General features: G+C 44.3%; 1 protein-coding gene across 1 annotated transcript in view; it reads left to right on the plus strand.

Moving 5' to 3' along the window:
* Positions 1–17889, plus strand: part of PKD1L3 (polycystic kidney disease 1-like 3) — a 91967-nt gene that overhangs the window by 67731 nt on the left and 6347 nt on the right. The window contains 5 exon segments of the mRNA XM_011962381.1: positions 437–577; positions 1583–1882; positions 1885–1979; positions 1981–2056; positions 16211–16338. Coding sequence (XP_011817771.1) covers positions 437–577; positions 1583–1882; positions 1885–1979; positions 1981–2056; positions 16211–16338 — 740 coding nt within the window.

The following is a 17889-nucleotide window of genomic DNA, read 5'->3' on the forward strand; positions in this document are numbered from 1 at the left end:
CCTCTCCTCCCCTCTCCCTCTCCCCGTCTCCACTAGCTGGGACCACAGGCATGTGCCACTATCCCTGACTAATTTTTTATTTTTTTTGTAGAGACAACATCTCACTATGTTGACCAGGCTGGTCAACTCCTGGCCTCAAGCAGTCCTGCTGCCTTGGCCTCCTAAAGTGCTAGAGTTGAAAATACAGGCATGAGCCACTGTATTCAGCCTAGTAACTCATTTTCACTGTATTATACAAAAGTATCAGTCCCCAACTGATTGGAATTTTTTTAAAAACAAGTCCTTTATAATAGAGAGTTTAAGAAGCACTGCATGGGCAGTTTTACTCCTTGTTTAACATTTAAAAGGAAGTGCGCACAGCAGATGCTCAGTGAATGGTGAGTGGCCACTTAATGAAATATAACATTTCTTTGGTCTACATTTGAATTTTTGACAGCAAAATGTTCTTCGTCAGTACCAGGTTCAAGAGATAACAACAACCCCGTCTATGTAGCCCCTGCTATGAATAATCCAACTAAGCATCCAGAAAGAACCTTGAAAAAGAAGAAACTATTCAAGCTGACTGGAGATATTTTGGGTATGGAGAGGAAATGGCAACATATTGATAATACAGCACCTTTTCAAGAAGGGAAAGGAAGAGAATAAAATGGAAAGTAAAGAAGGGTTGAAAAACTGTCTTTTAAAATCTTCACCTCGTGAGATTTGGGATTCCAGTAAAGCAGGTGGGAAGGTAACTGGACAGACCCCTGACCTTGGAGTCTAGAGGTTTCATTGTGTGCTTGAGTAAGTCACTTTCTCTACCTGCAAAATTTAATAACACGATCTATGGAGGGAAAACGAAAATGCTTTGGCAAACGGCTATTCTGTAGGTGCTAGTTGACTGGCTTCAACACATCTAGTTCATTACTGGATTCCCTAATCCAAAGAAAATAAATTCTGTTTTTATCATGACTTTGCTTCTTGTAAACATAACCACGTGAGTGAAACAGAGTGAACACCATATTTCTTGTGTGAGATTTTATGTATCTTTATCTTTTTCTTTTTTCTTTTTTTTTTTTTTTTTGTTTTTGACACAGTCTCACTCTGTTGCCCAGGCTGGAGTGCAGCAGTGCAATGTCAGCTCACTGCATCCTGTGCCTCCTGGGTTCTAGTGATTCTCCTATCTCGGTCTCCTGGTTAGCTGGGATTACAGGCACACACCACCACGCCCAGCTCATTTTTGTATTTCTAGTAGATAGGGGGTTTCACTATGTTGGTCAGGTTGGTCTTGAACTCTTGACCTTAGGTGATCTGCCCCTCTTAGCTTCCCAAAGTGCTAGGACTACAGGTGTGAGCCACTGTGCCCGGTCATAGCCAATGTATCTTATTTTAAGTAAAATGTATGATTAGTGGCAGAATAATTCTGGGAAGGAAATGTGTATGTGTACATTTATAATTATTAGACTGAACCACATGAAACTGCCAATTTTTGACCGGTTTTGACCTGCATAAGTCTATAGACTTAGGAAAAATGAAGAAAAAGACATAGAGGATTTCTAAGTTAACCACTCAACTATGACATTTTTTTCCTCTTCTAAACTAGTACAAATCCTTTTCCTTACCCTGTTGATGACTGCAATCTGCTCTGTAAAGAACTCCAATAGATTTTACCTCCACCAAGCTATCTGGAAGACCTTTTCGCCCCGATTCTCGGAAATCAAACTTCTTCAGGATTTCTACCCCTGGGCCAATCACATCCTCCTTCCTAGCCTGTATGGGGATTACAGAGGTAAGAATGCAGTCCTGAAGCCCAGTCATTGCAAATATGGGGTACAATTAATTTTCCAAATACCCTGTACCATGATCTATGAGAAAGTGAAGGAAGGTCAGCTGGTGTTTTCTGATATGGCCGTACCTGTGGGCATCCCAAGAGCTTGTTCCCTGGACTTCATCTAAGGAGGTTCAGTTACATCTGTTCACCCAGGCCCATGGGGCCAATTCCCCGCTGATGAGCTTCACAAAAGGCTGACAAGCAAGAATGATAGTGGATTCAGTTACATCATGAGAATTAACTGGAGTGACCCCTGGGACTCAACCACACATAGCAGAGAAGGCTGTTCAGTAAGTGCAAAACCAGGAATGTGGGTTCATTGGAGGATCTCCACATGAGATGCTATTTTGGCCTGAGCCGTCTTTCCCAGGTCTGTGAGGATGTCTGTGTGACTTTGCTTGCATGGGTATCCAGTTCAGCCCCACAAAAGGCATTCAGCTTCTCTAATATGCTTGGAACTGTCCTAGGAGCTAACAGTGAAAAGATGGACACGCTATGGTTTGTGTCTTCAAGGAACGCCACCATGCAGAGGAGTTAGTATGCCTTGCTGTGGACAGTGATGAAGAAATGCTAAAGAATGACTTTCTTAAGGATGGCATTTTTTTTTTTTTTTTTTTTTTGAGACAGTCTCACTCTGTCACGCAGGCCAGAGTGCAGTGGCACAATCCAGGCTCACTGCAACCTCCACCTCCCAGGTTGAAGCAATTCTCCTGCGTCAGCCTCTCTAGTAGCTAGGATTACAGGCATGCACTACCACACCTGGCTTTTTTTTTTCTTTTTTTTGAGGCAGAGTTTTGCTCTCATTGCCCAGGATGGAGTGCAATGGCATGATCTTGGCTCACTGCAACCTCCGCCTCCCGGGTTCCAGCGATTCTCCTGCTTCAGCCTTCTTTAGTAGAGATGGGGTTTCACCATGTTGGTCAGGCTGGTATCAAATTCCTGACCTCAAGTGATCCACCCACCTCGGCCTCCCAAAGTGCTGGGATTACAGGTGTGAGCCCCTGCACCTACCAGGAATGTTTCGTATTCAATATTTTTCCACCAGTTACCAACACTGTCGTTATTTAACTTTAGATCTTGTTAAGTAAGCTGCATTCTGGAAACTGTTACATTCATTTATCTCAGGATTGGTGGCTTCCTGATGAGATTTGGATCATCTCCTAGGTTCCTGAAAAAGAATCTAAAATGCATTTTTATCTCAGCAAACATTTATAGTCCTAAAGGTGTGGTTAGTGTGTTTGGGCGAGTTTTTATAGATGACAACCCCTATTTACTGCATGTTGAATCTATTTAGTTCAATTTTTTTTTAATTTTACTTTTAGAATCAGGGTCTCAGTCTCCTACTCAGGCTAGAGTGCAGTGATGTAATCTCATCTCACTGCAGCCTTGAACTTGTGGGCTCAAGCAATTCCCCCACCTCAGCGTCCTGAGTAGCTGGGGCTACAGGTGTGTGCCACTATACCCGGTTAATTATTATTATTTTTTTTTAGAGACAGGGTCTCACTATGTTGCCCAGTCTGGTGTCCTTAGTTCAGTTTTAGGTGGTGACAGTTCTGGGTTCAGGACACATTCTTTTTTTTATTTCCCCCGAGACGGAGTTTTGCTCTTCCGCCCAGGTTAGAGCAAAGTGGTGTGATCTCGTCTCACTGCAACCTCCATCCCCCGGGTTCAAGCGATTCTCCTCCCTCAGCCTCCTGAGTAGCTGGGATTATAGGCACCCCACACCATGCCCAGCTAATTTTTTTTTTTTTTTTTTTTTTTTGAGAAGGAGTCTCGCTCTGTCGCCCAGGCTGGAGTGCAGTGGCCGGATCTCAGCTCACTGCAAGCTCCGCCTCCTGGGTTTACGCCATTCTCCTGCCTCAGTCTCCCGAATAGCTGGGACTACAGGCGCCCGCCACCTCACCCGGCTAGTTTTTTGTATTTTGGCTCATGCCTGTAATCACAGCACTTTGGGAGGCCAAGGCTGGAGGATCACTTGAGCCCAGGAGTTCAAGACCAGCCTAGGCAACGTGGTGCAACCCCATCTCTACAAAAAATATACAAATTAGCTGGGCATGGTAATGTAGACCTGTGGTCCCAGCTACTTGGGAGGCTGGGATGGGAAAATTGCTTGAGCTGGGAGGCAGAGGTTGCAGTGAGCCAAGATCGCATCACTGCACTCCAGCCTGGGCGACGGAGTGAGACCCTGCATCCAAAAAAAAAAGAGAAAATCCAAATGTACAACTAAAGCCTATATTGTGCAGCTCTTCCTTGTTCCCTGGTTCCCCTTCTCTCCTCTCAAGAGACAGCTACAGTCCCAATTTATTACATATATTTATTATATATTCTTTCTAAGGTAATGGCCGGGCACAGTGGCTCCTGCCTGTAGTCCCAGCACTTTGGGAGGTGGAGGTGGGTGAATCACAAGGTCAGGAGTTCGAGACCAGCTTGGCCAACATGGTGAAACCCCATCTCTACTAAATATACAAAAATTAGCCATCCGTGGTGGTGGGTGCCTATAATCCCAACTGCTTGGGAGGCTGAGGCAGGAAACTTACTTGAACCAGAGAGGTGGAGGTTGCAGTGAGCCAAGAGCACACCACACTGCACTCCAGCCAGGGCAACAGAGTGAGACTCTGTCTCAAAAAAAAAAAAGCATTTTGCTTTTTTCCCTTAGCAGTTTATCTGGGGTTTGTTCTATCAACACATATGAAGATACCCCTATTATGTTTTATTCACTTACTGTATAGTATCCCACTGCATGGATGTACCATAATTTATATACCCAGCTCCCTACTGATAGGTCTTTAGATCATTTCCAGGCTTATTGTTAGCAAGACTATCATTAATATCCTCGTACGCACTTAATTCCACAAAGGTGCAAATACATCAAAAGATATATACCTTGGAAAAGACTGCTAGGTCAAAGTATATATACATTTTTCATTTAGAAAGATATTGCCAAATTGTCTTAGTGTACCAATAAACACTGCTATTAGCAATATATGGCTGGGTGCAGTGGGTCACATCTGTAATCCCAGCACTTTGGGAGGCCAAGGCAGGCGGATCACTTGAGTTCCAGACCAACCTGGTCAACATAGTGAAACCCCGTCTCTACTAAAAAAAAAAAAAAAAACACACACACACACACACAAAAATTAGCTTGGCCTGGTGGTGCATGCCTGTAGTCCTAGCTACTCAGGAGGTTGAGGCAGGAGAGTTGCTTGAACCTGGGAGGCAAAGGTTGCAGTGAGTTAAGATCGTCCCACTGTACTCCAGCCTGGGAGACAGAGTAAAACTCTGTCTCAAACAAAACAAAAAAACCCAGAAGCAATATATGAGAGCACCTGCCCACATTCCCAAGAGACAGCCTGGTGAAAATTGGTGTTTTCAAACAATTTAAGTGTCCATGAAATATATGAAAGACTTTGTAACTGCGCCCAGAGAAATGAAAGTTTAACCTAAGACACGCTTTTTCCCTTTTCGTAGAGGCAATACTTGCCCATATGCTTTTGTCTTTTTTCACTCGATCCTCCCCGTATTCTATTTTTAAGACATGAATCTGTTGCTTCACTGTTTAAAACCACCCAGTGGATTCCCATCAAACTTAAAGTCCCAAGTCCTTTCCAAAGCTTACGAGGGCCTGCCTGGTTTGGCCCTCGGTTGCATCTGTTACTTCATCTTTTACTCCTCTTACCCTTGTTCATGCGACTTCAGCCACTCAAGTTTCTGTGCTTTCCTTAAATATGTCAAGCGTGCTCTCACTCAGGGCCTTGGAACTTGCTGTTCTCCTTGTGACTGATTTCTGACTGTGTTAGGGCCTCTCCTATGCCATCTTCCCAGAGAAAGCTTCTCTAATGATCCTACCTAAAGTAACAGTGTTGCTCCCTCTCCACATCACTCTTGATCCCCTTACTCTGCTTAATTTTTCTTCATAGCCCTTAGCATTACCTGAATATTATTTGGTTATTGCCCATCTCTCTTGCTTCTCAAATATGGGCTCTCGGTGGCCTGGACTCTGTTACAGCTACTGCTATATTCTGGTTACCTAGGCGGGACCTGGTGCCTTTGAGCACTCAATACATACTGATAGAAAGAATGGATGAGTAAACATCCGCCCATATTCTTTGGCTACTTTTTATCAGGCTGCGTGGTTTTGTTTACCCATTTTGATTTGTAGGAGCTTTTTATATATTAAGAATGTATATAGTTATAGATCTAGATCTTTATAGAGATACAGACTAAGAACCTATAAAGATTAGGGAATTAAGATTTTTATTACGTTCTCTTCCTCCCTGAGAGCATCGTGTGCTTTTCTGTTTGTTTTCATCTTCATTTGTAGCCCTCAGTAAGATTCAGAATTATTCCCCATAGAATTTTTGCACATCTCTTGTTAGGTTTATTTTACCTTTTGTGTTACTATTATAAATGAGATGTTTTAGGACAGGTATGATACCTCATGCCTGTAATCCCAGCACTTTGGGAGGCCAAGATGGGCAGATCACCAGAGGTCATAAGTTCCAGACTAGCCTGGTCAATATGGTGAAACCTCATATCTACTAAAAAATGAAAAAAAAGTAGCTGGGTGGAACACCTGTAGTCCCTGCTACTCAGGAGGCTGAGGCAGGAGAATCACTTGAACCTGGGAGGCAGAGGTTACAGTGAGCAAAGATTGTACCACTGCACTCCAGCCTGGGCAACAGAGTGAGAGTCTGTCTCAACAAAAAATGTTTGATTTCTGTATACTATCTAAGTAAATATTGTGTGGCCATATGAACACTGTTGATTTCTTTGTTTAGTATCCAGCCACCTTGCTGAATTCTTTTTGTAAGTACAGTTGACCCTTGAACAACACAGGGCTTGGGGTGCGTGCTGGCCCCTGATGCAGATGAAAATTCATGCCTAACTTTTTTTTTGAGACGGAGTCTGGCTCTGTTGTCCAGGCTGGAGTGCAGTGGCTGGATCTCAGCTCACTGCAAGCTCTGCCTTGCCCAGGTTTATGCCATTCTCCTGCCTCAGCCTCTCAAGTAGCTGGGACTACAGGCACCTGCCATCGTGCCCAGCTAGTTTTTTGTATTTTTTTTAGTAGAGATGGGGTTTCACCATGTTAGTCAGGATGGTCTCGATCTCCTGACCTCGTGATCCACCCACCTCGGCCTCCCAAAGTGTTTCATCGTGTTAGCCAGGATGGTCTCGATCTCCTGACCTCGTGATCCACCCACCTCGGCCTCCCAAAGTGCTGGGATTATAGGCTTGAGCCACCGCGCCCGGCCCATGTCTAACTTTTGACTCCTCAAAAACTTAACTACTAATAGCCTACTATTGACTGGAAGACTTACTGATAACATAACAGTTGATTAACACATATTTTATATGTTATGTGTATTAGATACTGTATTCTCAAAATAAGCTAGATAAAAGAATATTAAGGAAATCATAAGGAAGATAAACTAATTTACTGTTCATTAAGTGGATCATGACAAAGGTCTTCATGCTCATCGTCTTCACATTGAGTAGGCTGAGGAAGAGCAGAGGGGTTAGTCTTGGTGTCTCGGGGGTGGCAGAGGTGGGAGAAAATCTACTTATAAGAGGACCCGTGCAGTTCAAACATTTGTTGTTCAGTGGTCAGTTTTTCAGTCGATTCTCTTAATTCATCTAGATTGGACATATCATTTACAAATTGTGATAATTTCACTTTTTTATTTTTATATGTCTCATTATTACTTAAACATTTTTTTTTTTAATATAAAGACCGTGTACCCCTGTGTTGCCCAGGGTGGTCTTGAACTCCTGGCCTCAAGCCATCCTCCCGCCTTGGCCTCCTAAAGTGCTGGGATTACAGGTGTGATGTACCATATCCAGCCTTACTTCTTTTTCTTACCCGATAGCATTATCTAGAACCTCCAAAACTGTTTTCAAACCTAATGGTGAAAGTGTGCATGTTTTCTCGTTACTAACCTAATGTGGCACTTTTTACGTCGTTTCTTTTTCCTGCATTCTGGATGTGCTGGAAGAAAAGATTTTTAAAAATATATAAACAAAACTGTTTCTTTTACTTTCTCATTAGGATTTATTGCTGATGGGAACTCCTTTCTTCTGGGCAATGTTCTGCTGCGTCAGATTCGCATTGCTGATCGCAGACTCTTCCCAACTGGAGTATCTCCCCGGGAGCAAGTGAAGCCACCTCACCAACATCAGGAGGATACAGAGAACTATGGGGTTAACTGGGGCCCCCTTGATACAAACATCACCAAATCAGATAGCATTTGGCATTATCAGAATCAGGAGACCCTGGGTGGTTCTCCCATTCAAGGGGAATTTGCCACTTACTCAGGAGGAGGATACGCTGTGAAACTTGGAAGAAACTCCAGTAGTGCAGCCCGGTGAGTGAGCCTGGGCCCTGAGCCAGAGGACCAAAATATTGGCCTTTGGCCATTCATAGGACGAATAGGAATTTCAGACCCATTTGAGTAGTTTGACAGCCACTATACTGTCTGTAACTCTTATGGATACTTTTATTTTAGACTTCTAAGGAAATATATACCCTTTAGTTTAAAAATTCCTTGCTCAACTTCAGACTACAGGTATGTTTTGGCTTGGCAATTTGCCAAAATTCATTTTGTAGCTGGAAAAATACCTATCATTTTCAATCCTAGCTGAAGTTAAATTCAAGTAACCATAGCTTGGACAAACTGTAATCTTAACATATAAAGGAAACATTGCCATTCATGAGCCAAAATACAGGAACCCAAAAGTCCAATGCCAAAATTAAATTTCCTGAGACTTACAGAGTGGTTTAGTATGCTGAGAATCTCTGTCATTACATGAGAAAAAGTCTAACTAAAAATAATTATCTCTTCATTTAAATGCAAGGAATTCATTATTCACGAACAACAATGCCAACTGAATGATGACATTTATACTCCTCGTACCTCCCAAAACTGAACAGCTGGTAGTCAAGAGTAGCATTTAATACTTCAAGTAGAAATACTTGTCATAGCATGAAATTCTACTTCAGACCTGAAATGCCAAGTATATTTTTCTGAATATTTAACCTTGTTGTGAATATTATTGTAAAAACGTTCATTTTTATGGTCTACTAAATTTAATACCAGTGAGAGTTTAGGCATTAGTAATCATGAAATATTTCATAGGAAAAGTAGATTGGGAAATGTAACATCTTACCTGGTATATGACAGCAATATTTGAAACATCAGGATATTTTCCCCCTTTGCAGTATTGGAGAAAACAGGCTGACCCTGTCCTCTGTTTACCCAGAGTTCTACAGCATCTTGAACAGAGGCACTGGCTAGACCAACGCACAAAAGGCCTCTTTGTGGAGTTTGTGGTCTTCAATGCTAATGTGAACCTATTCTGTGTTGTGATCCTGATGTTGGAGTCCAGTGATGTGGGTACGAAGGCCTCTCTCTTCTCTCCTCTCTCTATGATCTTGTGCTTTGGGTTGGATGTTTGTCCCCTGTAAACCTCATGTTGAAATTCGATTCCCGGCGTTGGAAGTGGAGCCTGATGGGAGGTGTTTGCGTCCTGGGAGGCAGATCCTTCATGGATAGATTGATGCCCTCCCTTAGGAGTACGTGAGTTCTCATTCTATTAGTTCTCAAGAAAGCTGGTTGTTTAAAAAGAGCCTGGAATCTCCCCCACCCCTCTCTTGCTTCCTCTTGTTTCATGTGATGTCTGCACAGGCTGTCTCCCCTTCACCTTTGCCGTGAGTGGCAGCAGCCTCAGGCCCTCACCAGATGCACATGCCCAATTTTGAACTTGCCAGCCATCAGAATTGTGAGCCAAAGACACCTTTTTTCTTTATAAATTACTCAAGGCTTGGATATTCCTTTATAGCTACACAAAATGGACTAAGACACCTGAGTAGCTCAGGAGAAGTCCCAGTTTCTTTCTCTGTCTTATACCATTAATTTAAATATATTATTTTAATTAAAGTTATTATATTTAAATATAACTTTAAAAGTCAAATAGTTCAAGGGAAAAACAGGAGTCCTCAGTTCATCCCTACCTCATTCCTACTCCCCAAAGGCTACTTTCCATTTTTTTAAACCAGATCTTTCAGAATTTAAAAATTATTAACATGGGCCGGGCATGGTAGCTCATGCCTATAATCTCAGCACTTTGGGAGGCCGAGACAGGTGGATCACCTGAGGTCAGGAGCTCGAGACCAGCCTGGCCAACATGGTGAAACCCCATCTCTACTGAAAATACAAAAAAATTAGCCGGGAGTGGTGGCGGGCGCCTGTAATCCCAGCTACTCGGGAGGCTGAGGCAGGAGAATCGCTTGAACCCGGGAGGCAGAGGTTGCAGTGAGCTGAGATCCTGCCCTTGTACTCCAGCCTGGGCACGAAGAGTGAAACTCCGTCTCAAAAAAAGAAAAAAAAAAATTAACAAGATTATTGTCTATTTCATACATTTTCAGTTTTAGGTATTATCTGTTTCTGTTAGGATGAAAATTTAGCCTTTTTTTTTTTTTTGAGGCAGAGTGTCACTCAGTCTCCCAGGCTGGAGTGCAGTGGCGTGATCTCAGCTCACTGCCACCTCTGCCTCCTGGGCTCAAGCCTTTCTCCTGCCTCAGCCTCCTGAGTAGCTGGGATTACAGGCGCCCGCCACCACACCCAGCTAATTTTTGTATTTTCAGTAGAGATGGGGTTTCACCATGTTGGCCAGGCTGGTCTTGAGCTCCTGGCCTCAAGTGATCCACCTGCCTCAACCTCCCAAAATGCTGGGATTACAGGCATGAGCCACCTCAGCCAGCCGGAGGTAGCTTTCTTATACCCACATATATCTCAAACACATACACATCTTTGATCTTTTCTCATTCTCCCAACATAGTAATAAAATTTATTTAGTTTAATATTGAGCATTTCCATTATGTTTTTCAAAGATGAGACATTAGTATATTATGATTAGATTCCTTTCTTATACATCCTTTTGTTTTCTCTAGAATATTACTTTTTTAAAAATGTGCTTGGTTGTCTATGTATCTGTCACTGATTAATCTTCAAATTCTTCCTAAAAGTAGAAATCTCTCATTCTCTTAGAGTATCATGTAAACTATCATTTTATCTTCTTGGAGACACCTTCCCTGGAGCCCTCCTTCTTGAGTACAGTCTGGATTGATTATTCTCGAGGCTGCTGTACAGCTCTCCTCCAGGACTCTCCCTTCACCATTACCCTGGGATTATCTTTACCTCTCTCTCCTACTGAATTCCCTTTCTTCTGGATTCCATGTCTTCCTTTCTTGGCTTACTTGCTCATTTTGCTAGAGCACATGCTCTGGTAACTTCCTGGAAGAGTACAAGGGAGGTAAATGTGTTGGAGACTTACATCTCCAAAAGTGTTTTTATTCTCCCATCACATTAGATTCTAATTTATCTGTATATAATTTCTTTCTTGCAGGGTTTTGGTTCGTTTGTTTGTTTTGAGATCGGGTCTCACTCTGTCACCCAGGCTGGAGTGCAGTGGCACCATCTCGGCTCACTGTACACTCTGCCTCCTGGGTTCAAGCAATTCTCCCTGCCTCAGCCTCCCAAGTAACTGGGATTACAGGTGCCGGCCACCATGCCTGGCTGATTTTTTTATTTTTACATTTTTGTATTTACGTATTTTATGGGGTTTCACCATGTTGGCCAGGCTGGTCTTGAATTCCTGACCTCAAGTGATCTGCCCACCTTGGCCTCCCAAAGTTCTGGGATTACAGGCATGAGCCACCATGCCCGGCCAGAATTTTGAAAAGTGTAGCTCCATTGCTTTCTAGTTTTTCATGTTAGTGTTAAAAAGTATTATGCTGGCATTCTGATTCCCAGTCCTCAACCCCAAAAGTTTTTAGGTTTTTTTCTTTGTCCTCTGGGTTATGAAAGAATGTCATAGAGGCTGGGCACGGTGGCTCACACCTGTAATCTCAGCACTTTGGGAGGCCGAGGTGGGTGGATCACGAGGTCTAGGAGTTCGAGACCAGCCTGGCCAATATGGTGACACCCTGTCTCTACTAAAACTACAAAAATTACCTGGGCATGGTGGCTTATGCCTGCAGCCCCAGCTACTTGGGAGGCTGAGGCAGAAGAATCACTTGAACCCAGGAGGTGGAGGTTGCAGTGAGCCCAGATGGTGCTACTGCACTCCAGCCTGGGTGACAGAGCAAGACTCCAACTCAAAAAAAAAAAAAAACAGAAGAATGTCATAGAATGTTCTATTATCTGGAAATGTGTCCTTAAGTTCTGAGAAATTTTCTTCATTTTTCTTTGTTAATTTCTTCTCCATTTTCTCTGTTCATTTTTTCTGGTTTTCTAGCATTTTGACATTGTAACTCCTGGAGTTCTGATTTTCTTATATTTTTGCTTCTGTTTTCCATCTTTTTCATCTAATATCTGCAATATTACTTTAATTTTTATTTTCTAAACTATTTTTTCTTTCTATAATATTTAATTTCCAAAATTGTCGTTCTCATGTTTTTTTCATAGTCTCTTATTGTTCTTTTATGGATGCAATATCCTCTTAACTCTGGTATATTACAGTTGGTTTTCTTTCCTTCTGATCCTTTACTGTCTCTAATTCCTCTGAACTACTTTTTTGATTTGTTGTTTTTGATCTACAGTTTTCAACGTTAGAGATTCAAGTGCCTGGCTGTCCTTTTAAAGAAACGCAGGCTGGGTGCGGTGGCTCAAGCCTATAATCCCAGCACTTTGGGAGGCCAAGGCAGGAAGATCACTTGAGCCCAGGAGTTCAAGACCAGCCTGGGCAACATGGTGAAACCTTATCTCTACCAAAAATATAAAAATTAGCCTGGCATGGTGGTGTATACCTGTAGTCTCAGCTACTTGAGAGGCTGAGGTGGCAGAATGGTTTGATCCTGGGAGGCGGAAGTTGTAGTGAGCTGAGATCATACCAGTGTACTCCAGCCTGGGTGACAGCCAGACCCTGTATCCCGCCCTCCCCCCCCAAAAAAAGGGGCAATAAAAAGCAGATAAATGCTCATTATAAGCTGTGTGCCTGGCTGGGTGCGGTGGCTCACGCCTGTAATCCCAGCCCTTTGGGAGGCTGAGGCAGGCAGATCACCTGAAGTCAGGAGTTTGAGACTAGCCTGGGCAACATGGCAAAACCCCATATCTACTAAAAATACAAAAATTAGCCAGGCATGGTGGTGCATGCCTGTAATCCCAGCTACTCGGGAGGCTGAGACAGGAGAATTGCTTGAACCCAGGAGGCGGAGGTTGCAGTGAGCTGAGATCACACCATTGCACTCCAGCCTGGGTGACGGAGTAAGACTCCATCTCAAAAAAAAAAAAAAAAAGCTCTATGCCCATGCGTAGAGCTTATCAACTGGTATCTAAGTCTCTCTTTTTGGGCAGTCAGTTTTTAGAGACACTCCAAACTCCTACCTTGAGAGTATGAGCCTATTATACTTACCAGAGTGAGTTGAGGGAAGGGATCTGGGAAGTGTCTCACTATGCAGCATGTAAACCTTTCCTTTTCCAGTAAACCATTACTTTCAGATGTAGCTGGTGTCCCCAAGTCCAGATTCTCTCATTCAGCATCACTAGGAAACAAACCTTTAGTTGTGGAGTGGTAGAAGGCAAGATGGGTAGCAAATATCTGGTTGTAAATGGTGAGGGAGGAAATTTGGAATCTAGTTGTTGTTTATATATATATTGACTTTCAGTTGATGCTATTTTCAGTTCCATCTGAACTTCTACCTTCAGAACTACCTGATGCCTGCAATTTCTGAGGCTTTCCGGGGTTTCGTGGTTAGAACTGGCTTGCTTCCAGGTTTCCTGTACAGCTGCCTTAGATTTCAGCTTTCTTGAACTTGCTAAGTCAATGTGATTCCTCCACTTTTCAGCTTCCAGCAGTTTGTTGCTCTCATCTGCCCTCCTTTTCTTCATCTATTGAAGTTTTTACTTTATCCTTTCACTTTCATTATAGTGGCATTTTGTAAGGGATTGGAGTTACACTGGTCCATTCAGTTCCCCCACTTTCACAGGATGTCTGTCCTAATCCAATTTCTTCGCTTTCTTCTTTCTCCCAGAATTGGCTCACAAGTATCCTTCCATTTCCATCACATCTTTCTCCTAATCAGGAATTTTTCTCCTCTCAGACCTGCAGAGTAGACCACTTCTCTTATGCTTGTTTCTAATGAAGCATAAAGGCTTCCTGAGGGTCTTCACGGGGTTTTTAGTTACTAACGAAATATAGACCGGGATTAAAATAAACATGGGAAAAGTTCCAGTCTTGAGAGCTTGCTAGGTGAAATAGGAATTCCTTTTGCTCTTAAATGTCTTTTTTACCTACAAGGGGTACATCTTAGTGCTAATGTCACAGCATCCTTAGGGTGTTGCTTTGCCAGCCAGAAACCTCTGTGGCCTGCCGCTCCTTCTGCCTGAGTATTGCTTGCACCCACTGGGCTTGTTCTGCCCACTTGGCCTGGCAGCCTGTACTCGGCTCCTGCTACTGGCCTGGATCCCACACCTGCCAAGAGAGAGCCAGGCACAGAGCAGTGAGGGATATATGGATGAGCAAGCACGGGGTCCAGCCACAGCACACAGCCAGGCACACTGGCTGCTGCAGTGAGGTGGGCAGCTCTATGTGCTGATACAGGTGCCGGCTCCGTGAAAGGTTGAAGCTGGACCAGATGTACTGCACGTGGTTTCCGCTGTGGGTACCTACGTCTGAACGAGAGGAATGCCATGGTGCCCAGAATCTTGGAGCCAGAATCTTGGAGATGCTAGGAACCACAGAGCCCCAAAGAGGGTGTCACAGCCCTGGCTCAGGGAGCCTGTAGATCTGGACTCCCCCAAAGAGCCACAGCTCTTTTCTCCTCCTCGTCGCCTGCAGTGTGGCAAGCGAGGGGGTGTGTTTCAGCCCTGTTTGTGTTACAGCTCTTTTAGTCCCACCACTCAGCAGGTCCCAAGTTCTTGTCCTGCATCCGGGAAGAATGCAGTACACAGACAACTGGAGGGTGAGAGAGGTGGAGAGGAGCTTCATTGAGTGACAAGACAGTTTTCAGGAGACCTGGAGTTGGTAGCTCCTATCCACAGGCAGATCGTCCCATTGTTTGTGTAGCCCTCCGTGGAGAGACCTGGAGTGGTAGCTCCTATCTGCAGGCAAGTCATCCTGCCATCTGCCCAAGTCTGGCTGAGTCTGGAGGTTTTATGGGCTTCAGAGGGGAGTAAGTGTGTGCTGATTGGTCCCTGGGCAGCCATGGGCTGGCCCAGAAAAACTGCCATAAATTCTCATTCGAGATGGTGAAACTGGCAGATTCCAGAACTAGCAGCCCAGCCCCCCAGCTTCAGGCCATCCCTGGCTTAAAGGTGGGGCTTTACTGGGGACCCACCCCTTTCTGCCCAGGAGCCTGTCTGCCTCCTGCCGCCATCCATGTCACCCATGGTGCCCAGGCTGTGCCAAGGGGCACCTGCAGGTCCATGCCAAGCTGCCCTCAGTGCTCCCTCACCTTCTCTGCCTCCCATGCTTGTCTGTGTCCAAAGTTTGTAGAGGGCCGAGGCAGTAGGGGGCTACTTGTCAGCACTGCCCCAAGCGCGCACACACCAAGCTGGGTCATGACAGCGCCCAGGCTTGGCCAAAACTTTGCTCCAAAATTAGAGCAGGTGCTGGCAGTGCAGAGAGGCCGTGCAGTGGGAGCAGGCACTTCTGAACCTGCAGGGGCAGGGGGTACTTCCTGAGCCCCCAAGAGTGCAGGGATGCTCGGGTCTGCAGCTGTGGCTGGGCGGCTGCAGCTGCACCCAGGAGGGTGGGGCTCCCAACCTTCCACCTCAGAAGGGGGCAGGGTTCCCACCTGTTACTGGCTCCCACAGCTCAAGAGAGCACAACGCCCTGGCCACACCTCGCCCACTGCAGCCAGTGTCATGGCAGCAGCCACTCCCAGACAGGATGCTGCTGCCATCACTAATATTTTGAAACTTTATGAAAGGTTTATATTCACAAGACCTTTCATGATTTTATAAATGTCAACATTTTCAATGTCCTTCCAGGTGAAGGCTGAAGCCTTTCAGTCTATCCTTATGTAAATGACTGAGTATCCATGGGATACCATTTGTACTCATGGGGTATCAGTGCTTTAGACTTCTCTCTGCATCCATTCTGACATGGTTAGGGTAACATCTATAATAGCTGTTAAGCCACCAACACCTCCCTTCAAGGTAGGGTCAACAGCATATCCTTTCCCACTACTGACTTCTGTAAAACCAGTATTTCTCCAATAGCTTTGCATACATTATCTCATTTAATATTCATGACAGCTCTAAAGGAAATACTAAGTGGAGCACTGAGACTCAGAAACATTTGATGATACAGGAAGAGTTGGGGTTATTCAAAGACAAAGTTTAATGAGAAGACGGCAAAAGTTTTAGACTCTTGACTCCAGGTGTTCTTTGTCATTCTCAGGTGCTTTCTTCACCTCGGTGAGACTGGAAAGCTTCACTTCCCTTCAGATGTCAAAGAAGGGCTTTGCCTGGTCTGTCATCTCACAAGTCATCTATTATCTACTGGTCTGTTACTATGCCTTCATACAGGTGAGTCAATAATGTTAGATGTCAGCCTGGGCAACATGGCAAAACCTCATCTTTACCAGACTACAAAAATTACCCAGGTGCGGTGGCGTGCACCTGTGGTCCCAGCTGCTCGGGAGGCTGACATGGGAGAATTGCTTGAGCCTGGGAGGCAGAGGTTGCAGTGAGCTAAGATCACGCCACTGTGCTTCAGCCTGGGTGACAGAGCAAGACCCTGTCTCAAAAATAATGATGATGATGATGATAGTATTAGATGTGAGAGATAAAGGTTACCACATTTTATTTGGGAAGCTCTACAATGACGTGTTACTAGAATTATGGCTGTGATTTTGGTCCTTTTCAGAAATCTGAATTCAGTTAAAGGTTGACTAGTTTCCCACCAAATAGAGTGGCTCTTTCAATTTTCAGGAGCTAAAGAATTAAGTCTATAGAAATAGTACTTTTGTAGTTTTATTAGCCCTATATGAAGTAATACCAAGCAAGTATGATGAACAAAGAGCAAGCACTCAAAAATACAAATGCTTGGCTCATGCCTGTAGTTACCGCACTTTAGGAGGCCAAGGCAGGCGGATTACCTGAGGTTAGGAGTTCGAGACCAGCCTGGCCAATACGGAGAAATGCAGTCTCTACTAAAAATATAAAATTAGCTGGGTGTGGTGGTGCATGCCTATAGTCCTAGCTACTCGGGAGACTGAGGCAGAATCACTTGAACCCGGGAGATGGAGGTTGGAGTGAGCTGAGATTGCGCAGTTATACTTCAGCCTGGGCAACAAGCAAAACTCCCTCTCAAAAGAAAAAAAAAAAAAGTGTCCAGGCACAGTGGCTCACGCCTTTAATCCCAGCACTTTAGTAGGCCAAGGTAGATGGATCACCTGAGGTCAGGAGTTCAAGACCAGCCTGACCAATATGGTGAAACCTGTTTCTGCTAAAAGTACAAAAATCAGTTGGGAGTGGTGGTGGGCTCCTATAGTCGCAACTACTCGGGAGGCTGAGACAGGAGAATTGCTTGAACCTGGGAGGCAGAGGTTGCAATGAACCAAGATGGCACCACTGCATTCCAGCCTGGGTGACAAGAGTGAAACTCCGTCTCAAAAAAGAAAAATACAGATGATTACACTCAGAAGAAAATATATTTATACCTTAAGCCAAACACAGTATTTTTTTCTCATTCTCAGGCTTGATAACTAATTTAGAAACTTTTGCTGGGCATGGTGGCTCATGCCTGTAATCTTAGCACTTTGGGAGGCCAAGGTGGGCAGATCACTTGAAGCCAGGAGTTCAAGACTAGCCTGGGCAAAATGTCAAAACTCTTGTCTCTACAAAAAAAAAAAAAAAAAAAAAAAAAAAAAGCTTAGCTGGGCATGGGCATGTGCCTGTGGTCCCTGCTACTTGGGAGGCTGAGGTAGGAGGATTCCTTGAGCCTGAGCCTGGGAAGTTGAGACTGCAGTGAGCTATGATCACACCACTGCACTCCAGCCCGGGCAGCAGAGCGAGACCCTGTCTCAAAGAAAGAAACTTTTGTATTTATTTTTAAGTGACAGTTTATGATCTCCA

This window comes from Colobus angolensis, unplaced genomic scaffold, assembly GCF_000951035.1.
Source record: "Colobus angolensis palliatus isolate OR3802 unplaced genomic scaffold, Cang.pa_1.0 Scaffold116, whole genome shotgun sequence".
Taxonomy (NCBI): Eukaryota; Metazoa; Chordata; class Mammalia; order Primates; family Cercopithecidae; genus Colobus; species Colobus angolensis.